Source organism: Carassius carassius, chromosome 34 (genome assembly GCF_963082965.1).
Source record: "Carassius carassius chromosome 34, fCarCar2.1, whole genome shotgun sequence".
NCBI classification, from domain to species: Eukaryota; Metazoa; Chordata; class Actinopteri; order Cypriniformes; family Cyprinidae; genus Carassius; species Carassius carassius.
In genome coordinates this window covers 3749727-3767225 of record NC_081788.1, presented here as the reverse complement: position 1 = coordinate 3767225, position 17499 = coordinate 3749727, and the positions used below count along the sequence as shown (strand labels likewise).

Here is a 17499-nt window from a genome sequence, read left to right as displayed (position 1 = left end):
GTCAGTTTCTGTCAGTGTATGTTGTCACATCTAATGCATGTGTGTTGGGTTGTGTTGCAGTGGGTAGCAGCGGCTGGCAGGTGTCATCGATGAGCGAGACCAAGGCCCATCAGTTAATGCAGCAGAAGGCGGTGCAGTTCATGCGATTCAACCAGCACCAGCTCTCGCGTATCTACCCCTCCCCTTACCGTGTGGACTCCAGCAACTTCAACCCACAGCCCTTCTGGAACGCCGGCTGCCATCTGGGTACGCCAGTCCACCCACAAACAAATATTTATGTTTAATAGAGGAACCAGGAATAAACAGTAGGTCTGAAACATACTGGGAACCTGCTGCTCACTGCTACGATGTGGTGTTTTAAATATGAAAATATGGTTCAGTTCTTGGAAGACACTACTGGATTTATAGGAATTGCATGTAATGAAAAGGGAACATTTTTGTTATGATTTCAGTTGCTTAAATGGCCCCTAACATCAGATATATTCATGTAAAATTGAATCCTATAATAGTCCATGAATTTTGATGGCTTTTTTATGCAGTGGCTTTGAACTACCAGACAGAGGGCAGAGTGCTGCAGCTCAACAGAGCCAAATTTTATTGCAATGGCAACTGTGGTTACATCCTAAAACCTGTCTGCATGTGTGAAGGTGAGTACATTATTAGTTTACTCCTTTTATTTATTTATTTTCAGTGTAAATATCAACAAATTGTATGCATTTTAATAGTAGATTCCAGCACAAAGCAATGTCATTTATCAAATAAATTAACACAACATATTAAAACAAAGTGAATTTAGGGAGCATTCAATAGATCAAGTTGAAATCATAGTCTTAGAATCTAAGAATTAGCAAGCAAAAGTAAAGGAAGTTATGATATTATTATAGAATTGTATGTACAGTATTCGTTGTTCTTGCAGGTTCCTTTAATCCTGTGGCCGAGGATCCTTTACCAGGTCGGTTGAAAAAACAATTGGTTCTTAAGATCATCAGTGGCCAGCAATTACCCAAGCCTAAAGACTCCATGCTGGGGGACAGAGGAGAGGTAAATCAAAACTGCTATTCAAACATTACTTAGAAAATGAGTGTCATGATAATAGTAGAACATTTTCAATCCCATTTTAATAACTAAAGCTGTCACTCACTTGATTTCACTGAACCTGTGGATCAGATCAGTCTGCATACATGATTGATTTCCACCTCGATTTAAACCCCATATACAGTCGTGGCCAAAAGTTTTGAGAATTACATAAATATTGGAAATTGGAAAAGTTGCTGCTTAAATTTTTATAATAGCAATTTGCATATACTCCAGAATGTTATGAAGAGTGATCAGATGAATTGCATAGTCCTTCTTTGCCATGAAAATTAACTTAATCCCAAAAAAACCTTTCCACTGCATTTCATTGCTTTCAGTAAAGGACCTGCTGAGATCATTTCAGTAATCGTCTTGTTAACTCAGGTGAGAATGTTGACGAGCACAAGGCTGGAGATCATTATGTCAGGCTGATTGGGTTAGAATGGCAGACTTGACATGTTAAAAGGAGGGTGATGCTTGAAATCATTGTTCTTCCATTGTTAACCATGGTGACCTGCAAAGAAACGCGTGCAGCCATCATTACGTTGCATAAAATGGCTTCACAGGCAAGGATATTGTGGCTACTAAGATTGCACCTAAATCAACAATTTATAGGATCATCAAGAACTTCAAAGAAAGAGGTTCAATTCTTGTAAAGAAGGCTTCAGGGCATCCAAGAAAGTCCAGCAAGCGCCAGGATGGTCTCCTAAAGAGGATTCAGCTGCGGGATCGGAGTACCACCAGTGCAGAGCTTGCTCAGGAATGGCAGCAGGCAGGTGTGAGCGCATCTGCACGCACAGTGAGGCGAAGACTTTTGGAAGATGGCCTGGTGTCAAGAAGGGCAGCAAAGAAGCCACTTCTCTCCAAAAAAAACATCAGGGACAGATTGATCTTCTGCAGAAAGTAAAGTGAATGGACTGCTGAGGACTGATGAAGATGAAGCCCCTTTCTGATTGTTTGGGGCATCTGGAAAAAGGCTTGTCCGGAGAAGAAAAGGACAAAAACACAGCCATGAATAAAGAATGGTACCAAAACACCCTCCAACAGCAACTTCTTCCAACAATCCAACAACAGTTTGGTGAAGAACAATGCATTTTCCAGCACGATGGAGCACCGTGCCATAAGGCAAAAGTGATAACTAAGTGGCTCGGGGACCAGAATGTTGAAATTTTGGGTCCATGGCCTGGAAACTCCCCAGATCTTAATCCCATTGAGAGCTTGTGGTCAATCCTCAAGAGGCGGGTGGACAATCAAAAACCCACTAATTCTGACAAACTCCAAGAAGTGATTATGAAAGAATGGGTTGCTATCAGTCAGGATTTGGCCCAGAAGTTGATTGAGAGCATGAACAGTCGAATTGCAGAGGTCCTGAAAAAGAAGGGCCAACACTGCAAATACTGACTCTTTGCATGACTCTTTGTCATGTAATTGTCGATAAAAGCCTTTGAAACGTATGAAGTGCTTGTAATTATATTTCAGTACATTGCAGAAACAACTGAAACAAAGATCTAAAAGCAGGTTAGCAGCAAACTTTTTGAAAACTAATATTTATGTAATTCTCAAAACTTTTGGCAACGATTGTACACTGCAAGCAGCAACAGAGCATATAATAACTCCAGAATTACTCTGAATCATGCTGCTTTTCCTTTTAGTTCTGAAGCTTATTTTGAGTGTAAGGTTTCTTAAACTCACACTACAGAAGTGAAACATAACAACATGCATTAGATTCCTTAGAGTTCTTATTGAATTTTAGTTCACTTTAATTACACTTAAGAAAACTTTAGTTTAGGGACCAATTCTCACTATTTACTAGTTGCTTATTAGCATGCCTATTATTAACATGTTTATTAGTACTTAGAAATCCTACCCAGTTCCTAAACTTAACAACTACCTTACTAACTAATAAGCAGCAAATTAAGAGTTTGAGGCAAAAGTCGTAGTTGGAATTTAACCTTAAAATTAAGTGTTACCAAGTTTTCACATTATGACTGATACTGAGATGACATTTAAATGCCTCTGATTCGTCCTTGCAGTTCATGGATGGCAACATAGAAATATGCATGGAAATATATTTTAAATTTGGTTACAATGAATTTAACTTCCATAATGAAAAGTATTTCTGCGTTAAACTGAATATTTGGTGAGGAATAATGAAGTGGGACTTCGTTTTATCAATTTATTCATTTTATTTAAGGTTTGAAAGGATTTTGAAAGGTAAGATATGATATCCCCAAAAAAGTTTTGATTAAAGATTGTGCTTTTTTTATGCAATAAAGATTCATGCACAATAAGACTTGTAATTTTTTTTTTTTTAAGTAAATGCAATTCATTTTTTAAACACCCTGCATGTAATCAGACCTTCTCACAATCTGATAATAAAGCATGAAATCAGTTACTGAAAATTATATAATCACTGGACAATAGCAAATCATCATAAAGTAGTAGTAGCCCTTTATTGTCACTAGTCACAAGTACCAGCGAAATTAGCCATCAACCTGTCCATACATACATACAATATGACAAGGGGGTAGACAGGACAGGAAGACAGGGAATTGAGGAAGAAATACAGCACAACATTAGGGAAGTGAGGCGAAAAAAAACAACACCCAGACTATGCTCCTTTTGGGAGCACAGTATGGGAACAGGAAAAACACCTCAGCATAAAAGCACATAATCAATACACCATAAACACATGACTTTGGAACTGGGGACGGAAATTGTGGGGGTCGAGGTGATCCAGCGCAGGCAAACAGCCATCCGATCCTGCAGCTATTAAAGCGCTGGTCAGACCCGCTTGCCAGACTGACGAAAAAAAGTGGCGAAGGATGGGGGGTGGGGTGGTGAATGCATATATGTATATGTGTAAGAGTTTGTGTATTTGAAGGCCTGGAGAGTTGCGATTCTCTCTAGATGCCTCAGTCCGCAGATTTTTTTGGCGTCACAGCAAGTTGCCATGGAGACAGCCTTGGTCAGGTCCTAGACAGAGTCAACAATCAGCAGGTGTCTGTGGGCGGGGTCGAGGAATGCGAGAAAGGACTGGCCGCACTGCTCGCCCGGGAGAAAATTTGTTATCCAGCCCAAGGCCGATGCTGGTAGAGAAAGCCAAAAGAAGCCAAAACAATAAATGTACACAAATCACTACTTACGAGGGACACAGAGTTATATTTATTTTAGAATTTTAACTTCGAGATGTTTAAAAAGGTATTGTAACCACAATTCCATAGTTTGATTTTATATTATTTTAAAGCTCTTTTAATTTTTTTTCTTCTTCTTTAGATAATTGACCCATTTGTGGAAGTGGAGATTATCGGTCTACCAGTGGATTGCTGCAAAGAGCAAACCAGGGTGGTTGATGACAATGGTGAGAGAGATATAACCCATAACAGATTTTATATTACACACACAAACAACAACACAGCTTCTCATTTAACCTGTAATTGATGGGGGATTGGTCATTAAAGTATTATTAAACTGTTAGACTGTTATTTGGAGTGTTTGTGTGTGTGTGTGTGTGTGTGTGTGTGTGTGTGTGTGTGTGTGTGTGTGTGTGTGTGTGTGTGTTATATATATATATTTTTAATCTAACCTCATATTGCACCTGTACCACTAAACAATTCAATAATTAATGAGCTCGAATTACATTTACATTTTCAATTATTCTTTGTAGGCATTTTCTTACTAAAGCGATAGGTGCATGTAGTGTGGCATTGAGGTCCTGTAGCTAAAGATAAAAAAGGAAAGTGACACTGAGATTTGAAGTGTCATCAAATGTTATTTGAAAAGCGGAGGCTAGGTTTAGTCAGTAGGGGTGGCTATAATGGAACTTGACACATGTAGGGTACCAACATTTTTTGGATACTGTCAAATACAGACTATGGAGGGACGTGTAGATGCAATCTTGTAAAGAGATAACCCTGAGAGAGTGTCTAGGTGAAATAGAGGTTTGGAAATGGGCTCATATTCTGTATGTTTTGAAACGTGAAGTGACTGTAATGGCGATCATTTTGGACAGGATTTGTGAGGAACCACTAATTCTTGGATGGGTTGATTTTTATAGTGAGACTGGGTGAAAAGGGAACAACATTGGCCCAAGGATCGAGCCCTGTGGGACCACAGTTGCTATAAGGTGCATTATATTGAAACTGATCTTTGTCAGCTTGCGTGTTATAACTTTTTTGTCCAAGAAGGACTCTAGAGCTGCTGTCAAATACAATGGACAAATCCAAGAGAATAGCATTTGGGTGTAAATGTACTCTGGCAGTTTTAAGTTATTCAGTCTTTCTGAAGCAAGCAATTTCAGTTAAGTAGGCTATTTCGTCTGGTGTGCGAAAGGTCAAGCAGGTAAATTTGTTAGAATGAAAAAGGCAAGTGAATATGAATATTCTGATACCTCCAATTATTTCTTCCTTTCCATTGTTGCTGCATAAATGAACCCTTTTTATATTCCCATTCGTCTATCTTTCTCTTTCAGGATTTAATCCTATGTGGGAGGAAACACTTGTCTTCACTCTTCACATGCCAGAGGTTGCTCTTATACGCTTCCTGGTTTGGGATCATGACCCGATTGGCCAAGATTTTATTGGCCAGAGGACCATTGCCTTTAACAGCATGATTACTGGTACCAACTTTCATTTAGATATTTCACTTATTTTTATATAAGAAAAAGTATTTTGTGATATATCAGGCATTTGGAATATATGGGTTTTTTTTATATGTTGAGTGCATCCTTAATCAGTATGCGTATATTTGATTGTAAGGCTACCGGCATGTGTATTTGGAAGGCATGGAGGAAGCTTCCGTCTTTGTTCATGTTGCAGTGAATGACATCACCAGTAAGGTGAGCACTTTGTGTGGTTAACAGAAAAAAAAAATGTTGGTGCTATTGTGCGCAGAGAGCTGTAACTCTTGTCGCTTTCAGAACACCATCACTTTCAGATTTTTAATCTGAATGTGACGTTGTTCTTGTCATGTTAAAAGACTGTAAAAAGTCTAAAGATTCCTAATATCGTACAGTAAAAAAATATGCCGTTGAAATATAATTTGTTGTAGACTGTCACAGTAGGCTCTTAACACAGCTAAATGGTATTGTACACTTCATCAAACAAATTGTTTATATGTTTAAGATACCCTCCCTTACCTACCAAATTAAAGCCACAATTTAATTTATTTTTCAGTTATTTACACTCATATGTAGCACTTTCCACAAATATAGTATAAAATAGGACCTGAAACCAGTCATTACCTTTTTCTTTTTCAACAAATGAACTGTAAAATTTCAACTTTTTAAGGTCAAAATAAATTAGTTAAATAATATTTTATAATTAAAAGAAATTATATTAACGGTTTTATTCATTTCATTTGTGGTTCGCAACAGGTCTGAATAAAATCTTGATTTATGTTACTCTATTCTGTTTTAGCCATGAATATTCAATAACAGCAAAAACATTACACTTTTAAATTTGTAAAATGTCAAAATTACATGTAATCTTTTGCAGAATGGGTAACATGATTGCAGATTCACACTAAGTTCTGATATCAGTCAGTAGGAGCTGGCTAATTTGGGACTAAAATTGTTTTGTAGTAATGGATAAATTTGTATATTTTACATGTACAAATTCAGATCTGTATCGACCAATCTTTTTTAGCTACAGTAATTTTGTGCTATCAGCTTTATTTGAAAAAAAAAAATCTAATTAAAACATTTTCTTTTCTTTTTTGTTATTTGTGCCACTAATGCTATAAAAAAAGACAGTTTGTACTGTTCGTACAAAGTGACAGATGATTTTGTAAACTCATGGCTGAATTATATCATGCTTTTGTCCATAATTTGTGCCCTAAACATTCAGCGTCAACAATAAATGTTATTTTTGTAGTATGTCTCTTTTCCCCTTCTCCCTCTTTCTCTTTTTTCTTACTTCTCTTTCTCTTATGTTTGTGATTTCAGTGCACCCATCTTAGTCCAAAAGCTGCCTATAGAGGCAGGAAATTGTTAGGATCCTCGTTCAAAACTCAGGTGTAGTGAGACCCAATCAGCACCCTGCATGCTCCGTATGAACCCCGCCCTCCCCCCACAGTGAGCGGCTAAGCCCTGATTCATTTGTTAGCCTTCACCATGCCAACTCATACAAAATGAGTTGTGACATAATTGTGACTTCCTTCCTTGGCTGCATTCTCATTGACCCCTAAAGCAGATCCAGTGTCAATGTCCCTACAGCAGGCGACAGTGTTCACTCCTATTTCACTTAACTCAGGGGATTTAAGGGCCATGATAGGGTTTTGGCTGCCTTTTGCGCAGTAACACTGCACTCAAGCTGTAGAGTCCATGAGAGAGATGCGTTGATCTTATTTTGTGAAGAGTGTTACATCCTTTCTATTCCTATCAATGATTATGAGGGTATGCTGGACTTTAGCAGGTATTTTTAAATATTTTTTGAGCCAAATAAATATGTTATGTTATTCTTGAGAGCTGGTTGCTGTAATTTTGTAGTTTAGCATAAATTCAATAGAATTACAAGCAAATGTATAAACTTAATTTATGCATAATTAGTGAGGAGATCAGATGGCTGACAGCACTTTGAAGATCACATGGATCTACTTGAACATAGTTCATGAAATGACACTGGGCGAAACAGAAAACAGAAAAAGACTAGATTGATTGCATTTATTTATTAATTTACTTGACTAAATATGCCTTAAATATATTTATTACTTAATTATTACCATTATATAGTAAAGATTTTGATACATTCTCCATTTCAAACAAGCTGGGCACCCCCTAAACTGTTTTATCATTAAAATATATCACCCAGTTTCATTTTTATTTGATTTATTATCAGGGATGGTTGGATATGAATGTCCTGTCACCTTTCACTTGACATTTATTCACATTTCCCAGTTCTTAACACTACCACCGCAAATTCCCAACATTGTCTGCATCTTCATGTTTAAAGGTCTGTGTTGTTCACCCACATTTTGGGTGTTAATTCCTAATTCTGCTACATCTTTGATAACATTTATTATTTAAATTGTCACTGCTTTCTAATGGAAAGACTTTTAAGCTTTTGCATTAGATTAGAAAAGAATTTAACTGACAAATTGTAAATAAATACTACTTGGCAAATTATCATTCATAATAGGGCTCTCATCAAATGATGTTGATGTTGTCTGTATACTATGCTGAAAAGCTTAAACCAGCCCACTGTGTGATTAGTTGGCCACTAAACTCATCTGTATTTTCCAAAAGCATCATAAGCTTCTCTAGATTGTAGAAATCAATGGCTTATAATGCCTTTGGGAAATGCAGCTTTTCTGGATTGATGCTTTTAAACTACTCAGGCTCATTGGAAACATGTACATCAACTTACATTTCTGCAAAACGAACCTACGAATTGCTACAGTTTCTAGTTAAACACTAGAGGCAGTTAAACTCCAACAACTTTTATTCCTTTTCAGACAAAGTATGATTTACAGGGCCAGAGATTTGATTAAAGGTTACATAACATACACAGTTTCACCTAATCTCATTTTAATCTTGAGTACCTATAGAGTAGTAATGCATTCCTTAATATATCCAAAAAGTCTTTAGTTTTATCATAAAAGAAAAATACAGCTTTCCGATTCTTTCCGGAAAAAGCCGAGCTCCTGAAGGCATGCCGTGAGCGAAGCTATGATACTGGTGTTTCGTGTTGTTTACATATATTCACTTATGTGCTGATTTCCAACAAAATAGAGAAATCTGATGTAATTGTACTTACATGAATGGGGTCTTTTATCACAGGGACGGCTCCATGTTTTCATAGCAAACAATGTGCAAATCCAGCGTCGACTTGGGCCTTGTTTATAAAACATTCATCACTCAAATGACCAGAACACACAAACGTACTTGATATACTCCGTTGCTGCCCCGGAAAAACAAACTGCATCCACTGTTCATGTAACGTTGGGTTCTTGGGGAAGCTGAACACGGGAAACTTTCCCTCAGATCCAAAAATTCACTTATTTGGAGGCATTCTCGAATAAAAATCCTATGCAGCGCTGACGACGGTTTTTGAAGCGCGTTGATGTGCGCGGTCTTGCTCTCCTCTAATGTGTGTGCGCGGGCGCGCTCTTCCGGGAGAAATGCTCATATAAGGACTTCCGTTCTCATCTACGTCATTAGATCCACGATCGAAAAAAAACCAGCCGAAACTTGTACCAACCCGGAATTAAGATTTTCGGCACAGAAATTCTCAGTCATTCTTCTAAATTATTTTTTAAAACTTCGGCCATGTTTAGCATGAGAATCCATCTCTTTAACATTGTAAACAACTCTGAATACACGAAACACCATTATACCCCCCCCCCCCCCCCCCTTTAAGAAAGCCTATTTTCGCACAATTCCCTGCACAATATTATGTTATGATTTCAAAACAATGTTAACATTCTGTGAAATTTGAAGACTGGTAATTTTGAGTGTAAGCATTACAAATACTTCATATGTATAGAATTTCCAACATGATCATTAACCTTTTAGCGACACTACCTAGAAATTGAAATGGAAGCAATACTTACTTAATACAACGTACTAAAAACACAACAACTTCGCCACAAGCACGCATTTCCAGTGAGCCTGGGTTGGTTTTAAATGGAAACTTTGATTTGTTAATTAGTTTAAATGGAAAGTTGATTTGTAATTTTTTCCAGCTGGGCACAAGGTATCAGAGTGGTTTGGTCAGCAGTTTTTGCTTAGTTAATTTGTTTGAAGAATCTCTGGCAGCCTGTTAAGCCTAGTTTTTACACTACATTTTATTTAGATGCTTCCATTTGTCATATCTTAGATTCTCCGATTTTTCCAATGTCCCATTGCAGGTTCGAGCAGTCAGTGGTATAAAAGGACTCTTTCACAGAAACCCAAAGCAGGCATCTCTCGACAGCCATGCTGCTGCTCTGCTCAACCGTAAGAGCACCTTCGGTGCTCACCTCCTGCGCCGCACAGCCAGCGCCCCGACCAAGGGTCAACCCAAAGTCAAGAGGGGCTTCCCTGAGATCTGTATTGACACAAAAGATTGCAGCTCGGAGGGTGCCAGTGAGGAGCGGGAATCTGAAGAGGTGCCATCTGTCCACCACAATGGAGATACTGCATCTGCAAAATCATGGGGTCAAGGCACCAACGGGCAGCTTCACCCTGACGACAGTAAAGGTAAGAGTACTTTCTTTTATCCAGAGCCCTGTGCTACACCTTTCCGAAACAGGGACTCAATGAGTGAACCACTGAAGCGAGCCAACAAGCGGCGACTCCAGGACCCACTGGATGAGAAGCCGGGTGTATTTGCCCGTGTTGCTATCAACAACTCTGGGCGGGTTCAGATGACTTCCAATTGCATAAAGTGTGTAATTGGCTCCAAGGAGAGTCCAGATTTGGACAGGAAGGTTACGAGCACCTTTACCCAGTGCACACCTGCTCCCCTCAGACCTCAAAGGGTGTCTCGGTCTCCAACACTTTCCAGACAAGTTCAGACAGAGCCCATTCTTAAACCACAAGGCTTGGCCCAAACTGATTCAAAGCCCAAATCAGACCCTCAGGCTCTGCCCAAGCCTGTACCCTTACCTAGATCAAGGGCAAAGGTCCGACAAACACTGGCACAACCCCTTAACCCCACTGAGGACTCCAGTGTCAGAAATGATCGCTCATGTAGTGCTCCACGCCGTCTCTTTTGGTCCCCATCCACCCCACCTCCTTCAGTTCCATACAGCAAAACTAGCCTTTGTTGGCAATGCCCTGCCCCACTCAACTATGGCAGCAACTGCAACGAGACTAGATCTGTGAATGACATCAAAAGATTATCTGACAGTGACTCTAGCAGCTGTGACAGTCTGACCAGTATTGATCTACCCACCATATTCCCGACACTGGGAGTGGAGAACCGAAAGCGGGCCACGGGGACACTGCAGCGTGAGATGAATGCTATGTTTGCTCAGAAAATGGAGGAGATCCGCAGTAAATCCCCCTTGTTTTTCGCTGGTAAGGTGTTTGTTGTTAGATGTTTTTGAACATGCCAGTACCTAAGTAGGATAGATTTCAGTATGTTGTGATGGAACCCAACAAATAGAAACCAATGACCTTGTGGATAGTGTGGATCTTGTTGAAGGCTAATCCCAACAAGAACTGGGCTATGTCATCAATGGGATCTTGTCACAGTAACAAGAACACTAAATATTAAGCATTACTGTTAGATATTGACTCATTTTAATGTACATTTACCCACCATTTCCTGTTTCTGTGTCCTTAAATCAATATCCTGAAACCATTTAAATGTAGCTGCAAAGTAACAGTGGGGGTATCGTTATCTGACACAATGATTGTAGAGCAAAGTATTACCAACACTTATATTAATTACTATTTATTACTATGATAAATGATCTGTAATTCCCTTAGCAAAACCTAATTAACTTTTAAGAATACTCAATTCAATTAGAAATAAAATTTGTTTATCTTGAATGGAGAGCAATTACTGCTAGAGATCTCAACATATTTTGTTTTATCCAGCTGTATTTTCTCAATACAACTTATTACATTCAAGTGAAAGTTATAACACCAACATGTCAGAAAAAAATAAAGTTGAAAGTCAAAAGGCTTTTTGTGCTATTGAGAAGATGATTGCCTACACCTGATTTAGTCATTTTTAGCTTTTTGAGACCTGTTGGTGTTGTATCTCTCACTTGGATGTTATAAGTTGCACTGAGTGAATGCAGATGGATAAAACAAAAACTGTGCCCGTCTCCATTTCAGGCTGCAAAGCAACAATATGTGACTGCTTTAAGAGGAGGGGGGGTGGGGTATTTTCTATACCCGCTATCTGTCTGTCTGCCTGCCTGCCTGAGAAATCCAGAAATCACAAATGATAAGTGATTGAAATTCACTGATCAAGTGTTGTGGGTGTGAGGACACTTCTAGCAAAACTATGCATGTTTTGAATATGTTTTTTATTTGTTTATTGCAGCAATGTAACTGATTTTAGAGCTGTCACAAGACTGTGAGAGTCACAAGACTCTTCTGTAAGGAGTGAGGAAGTGTCTCTCCCCCATGCACTTGAGCAAATACAAACCAGGTGCTTGGTTTTTTACCACTGGGGCTGGTCTTAAAATCACGGGTTTTCTACATGGGGAATATTGGCTAACTATGTTCTTACATGTTGATTTGGGTTTTGGGGGATTATCATGTGACATATGGATGAATGGGTGCAGCTGCATTTTTCTATTCCTAAAGGTGTCTATATCGTAGGCTCTCAGCTCCTCGTGATGATGGTGCTAAACCTTCCTAGTAATCACAAATATTTAGATCCTTAAACATTAACCTTCCCATGCCCACATTCTTTATTGAGTATCTGTAAATCTGCATTTGAACAAAGCATTATGTTTTGTCAGTGCATTTTCCTGGTGTACCATCTCCTTCCTTCTGTTTCATTCTGCACTTATCCTGTTAAAATGCCTATTTTTTCCTTCCTTCTTGCATGCTTTCTATCCTTAGTGCAAAACTGAGGGGCTGACCAATTACCAGGTAAAAAGATTTTTCTAAGCAGGTTTGTCTTCTCTCACTCTTTGAAATTATTTAATATTTTGTTCATCATGAGGTGTGTCATATTCAACATCATACACTTTACTAAACAGCAATTTTTGGTCTAAATCCTTGATATTTACATTGCTTCTAGAGAAATGGCTTGTTTAAAAGACCTAATGCTACTTTAGTGAGAGAGGATTTACGAGAAGAAAAAAGCTTGTAATAAAATGCCTTAAAGCATTTCTGTTTACACAATACTAATGCAATGTACAGACCAATAGAAACGTGGAAGTAATATAGGAACAATGAAAATATTATGTTGAAAACATAAGTAGCATAACTTTTCTGAATCCCCAGCCTGTGTTCGCCTTATGTTTTGTTGACTTGTGAATTCACTTTTGCACCATGTAGTTTGATGGATCATACTCTATATACCAAATATAATTAATATCTTAAATTTATTAATGTATTGTTTTGTCTCTTGCTTTTTTATATCATTGTATTATATTTTGTTTTTATATAAATGTAAATCTTTAACACTTGGGACCAATTTTAGATAAAGCATGTTACATTATTGCAGTACATTTGTGTACAAATATTTGGTTTTGTTGAACTGTGCTTAAAGCTGAAGTGTGTATTATTTTTTTCATCATAAAAACTCCTGTACAAATTTAATATAAAGAGACTTTAAGCCATTTGTATGTTGATATCCCTATAAGTATAAATACCATGTCACCGTGGGTCTATCAAGATTTTGCTTTGACAGAGCAGAATTGACTCAAGCAATGGTGTGATTTTAAGGGTGGTCTGCGTGGTGTTCTGACCAATGGCAGACAATAATTAGTGACACAACTAGTACATAAAATACACACTTCACCTTTATTTTTCCTTTTTGTTTTTCTGTAAATGTGCTGTCAAAAAAATCCATTATTTCATTTGTGTGTATGTTGGTCTTTATGGCATTCATGATACACTTTTTGCAGTCTCATTGTTTATTTTTTAATCTCTTTAAATGTTATAATTGTCATTATATCCCCATTTATACCTAATTATTTTCTGCTTGCCATGTGCTTCCAGAAAATCCTGAAGTGCAGAGTCTGACTCCATCCCTGAATACCTCATGTCTGGAATCCATTACTGAGGAATTTCAGGGGTGCAGTCCTTTGACCTCTACACAAAATCCTGTGGATACCTCACCACATTGTCCATCCACTACATTTTCTTCACCATCCATAGCAATAACAACATCTTCCAATGGGGAAAATCTCAGCCCTTTGAAAAATAATGACGACATTGTGAAATCATTTGCACTTACTAAGAGTATAGGTCCATATAACACCAATGGCAAGGATTCCGAGATCAGCCACATCAACTCTTCACTTTCCACAAATTACCTTGACATTGGATGTGTTACGCCCCCATTGCCAGACAATGAAAATGGCGAGGTTGTGCAAAAAGCTGTCATTGACCCCAACAATGCTGATATAAAAACAGGACAGACTCCAGAGATAGATATTGTAAAGGAAAGAACCGCCATTCAGAGCTCTCAAAGAATTCACCCACTGAAGGGGGTGTTTGACAGAGACATTGGACGAAGTTTGCAAACTGGACTGAGGACCCCTGTCAGAAGGACCAAAAGTGAAGGACAAATGAAGGCAGTAAAAAAAGCAGACAGCCCATCAGTGGTCCCCGAAATCTCTATTGATGCCACTTTAAACGACAGGCTTTGGAGCAAACTCGACCCCAGAAGCCATCGGGATAGTGTGTCATCGTCTTCCAGCATTTCGTCTAATGACACTGTGATTGATTTATCCTTGCCTAACCTTTCCAGGAAGAGCCTTACCTGTCTTAGTGCTGCCCGGGACTACTCAGACAACCAAGTATCCCTGGCCAACAGGAAAAGCCAGCCACGGTCGGCCATTGCAGCATGCAATGTCTCGCGGGTCATCAAGAGCAAGTCCAACCCCAACCTTCGGGATGGTGAGATGTGTGAGCCAGAGGACGAGTTACAACCCAGGCCTCTGGTGGCGGAGAAAGATCCCATTCAGCTCATGCAGAGGCGCCACACATGGAGCAGGTTGTACATGGAGGGCTTAAAGCAGTCATCCATGCTCGCTTCTTCTGCTGGCTCCAGAAGGTCAACCACCCCCTCGGCAAAAGACATGGACAGCTGCTCGAAATCCAAGAGTCTTGGAGATCTCACATCAGACGACATCACCTGTAATTTTGAGAGCAAGTATCACAGCATTAGTCGCAGTTTCATTGTGAGACCAAGCCGCCAACAAAGGAAAACTTTTAGAAAACCACAGAATGACCTAACAGAGCAGCTCAAGAGGCTCACTGATGTGGAACCCCTCACTAGAAAAGACTTTGCTCAATGCAGGAACGATTCTGAAGAAGGACAGGAAGAGGAGGAGATGCCCCCTTTGCGGAGGAGTTCCTCGCGGAGTCAAAGCCGGGTGAGATACATCGCTAACCGTGCCAGGCAGGCCCAAGAGAGGCAGCGGCTACAAAGCCTGACTAGGATGTCTGGGAGCCCCATCGAAGAGCGTGGCAATCCTGAAGGAGCTTGTAGTGTACCCCACAGTCCCTGTACTAGCTTGGACCTTTTGAGCCAACTTCCACCAGGACCGCCCCAACAAAACCCCCTGAGGCCGGACAACGAGGCCTTCTTTATGCTCAGGCTGTAAAGAGGCAAGAATATGTTGAATTCTTTTTGTGGGGAGTGAACGAACACAGGGTGGCCAACCTCCACCTGTCATTCATTAAGATATTCCAATGGGCATGTTGAGCAATCAAACATTTCTTATCTGCACCTACTGTACTACACCTTCCATTTTAGATTGACATAAGTTAAAAAGCACACTTTTTTATTTCCATTGCTGTACTCCCCACCTGAATAATGAGCCGTTAAAGGGGATAAGATATTAAGCTTTAAACTTTAAATTGGATGCAACAGTTTGCTAGTTTGTACAAATTATTTGTAAATGTGCATGCATGTGTTCAAAAAAGCCAAAGGTGCAAAATGGTGTGTAAAAATATACAACACTGCATATAGAAATTATTACAAACGTTCTAAAATTTGATTATGTCTGTGGCATTTGTGGTACTGTAATATTTTAGTTTTTTTTTTTTTTTAAGATGCAGCCTAGTGTCGCAATAGATACAATTATAAGCACTACTGATTCACCACAGTGATTCCCTGAATTCAAAAGTGTATTAGTCTGCAGCCAAAATACAAATGCATTTGTTTGTGTTGTTAATGGTATGATAACAAATTTTGTAAACAAGCATGGGATGTATTTGTCACAATTATTTATTGTCACTTGAAACTATTTTTAAAAATAGTTTTAAATATGCTAAAATTACTGACTGCTACGTTCTGTTGTTTTAGTTTTTAATTGAGTAAAATTATAACTTACAGTATGTCCTTTAGTTTAGTTAGTTACTAATAAGTGTAGCTCTAAAAATATGGTTATTCATATAAAAATTGCATATCTTCACTTTATGTACAGTAGTTTAACCTTTGAAATTGTAGTGTTTCACTTGATTTTCTTTCTTTCTTATTTCTCCCATGGTCTACTGTATTTTTATGTTTCAAAGATTTTATGATTTAAAAATGTACAGTCTATAAGAGTCTAGTATGCAGTTACGTAGATGTTATTCAATGTCATTGTCCTAAGTACACTAATACTTTTTATTACTTTTTTTAAGAATGCTACTTAGTAACAGGCGAATAAATTTTTACCAACTACATCCTTCTTTTTACTGTATTCTTGTATCTGAAGTTAACAAACACAACTGTTTCACTTTCCAAGCTTTGAAAATATATCTATTTTCTTAATATACCTTTATTTGTTAGCTTATTAGTCTATTATTAGTCTGATAGCAGTTTTAACTTTAAGGCTGTATGGTGAAAATTCAACAGTTTATATGGTTGTAATTCTATGGATTATTGGATTATAAAAATTTTAAATCTTTAATTTACTCATGGAATGTTCCCAAATGTGTGGAAATTAGCTGCTGTAATGAGGTGATTGACTATCCACCTGCAGCTACAGTACAGACCTATTTGCATTTTGCCGGTGGTTTCCAAGGTGGCCAAACAACTTGTTGCAGAACAAATGATAAATCGGTTTCCTTTCTAATCACTCAAAATTGTATAATTAAAAATATATATATATTTTAGAATCATAGAATAATTTAGAATAATTTTTGAATAATTTTTACGCATCAGACTCAGTTGGTTAAAGTTAAGAATCATCAATCAGGTGTTATTTACTTATCAGCAGGTGTCCTGCAGGGTTCGATCTTAGGCCCACTTATATTTTCTCCGTATATAAATGATTTTCCAAATGTTTGTTGTAATTCCAGTATCCAGATGTATGCTGATGAGACAGTAGTTTTTCTACATGTCAAAAGTGCAGCTCAAGCAGCTGATCCACTAACAAACAATGCTAAAGATCCCAGAATGGCTAAAACATAATTGCCTACAACTAAATATTCCAAAAATTGTATGCCCATTTTTAGAAAATCTAAAAATTGCCATGCAGAGCCAGATGTAGTCGTAGAGGGGGAGAGACTACAAGCTTTCCCACCTGCCATCAGTTACCATGGATACGCATTAATTAATTAGTTTGTTATCACTGTGTATTTTAGTTCCTCTTTGTTCATCTTTCAGTTGTCCGATATTGTTTGTGCAAAGCACTCTGTCTCACATGCATTTTTTAAAACTAAATTATTATCCTTTTTGTTTTCATCTTTATCTGTCTAAAAACATGATATTTAGAGAGGTAAAAAGTAGTTTAACAATTAAACCCAAATATGGACCGACTCTCAGATCCCTTGTTTGTAGATTCCCATGTCATTCAACAAAACTGTCACAAGGT

The 17499-nt window shown here is 38.2% G+C and overlaps 1 protein-coding gene across 1 annotated transcript in view; it reads left to right on the top strand.

The window, feature by feature from the left end:
* Positions 1-16337, top strand: part of LOC132115336 (1-phosphatidylinositol 4,5-bisphosphate phosphodiesterase eta-2-like) — a 129737-nt gene extending 113400 nt beyond the window's left edge. Inside the window, exons 15-22 of the mRNA XM_059523752.1 lie at positions 61-246; positions 540-647; positions 917-1041; positions 4351-4435; positions 5546-5692; positions 5832-5911; positions 9922-10252; positions 13688-16337. Of these exons, the coding sequence (XP_059379735.1) occupies positions 61-246; positions 540-647; positions 917-1041; positions 4351-4435; positions 5546-5692; positions 5832-5911; positions 9922-10252; positions 13688-15300 (2675 nt within the window). The 3' untranslated portion in view covers positions 15301-16337. The remainder of the gene's footprint in view (positions 1-60; positions 247-539; positions 648-916; positions 1042-4350; positions 4436-5545; positions 5693-5831; positions 5912-9921; positions 10253-13687) is intronic.
* The last annotated feature ends 1162 nt before the right edge of the window (positions 16338-17499 follow it).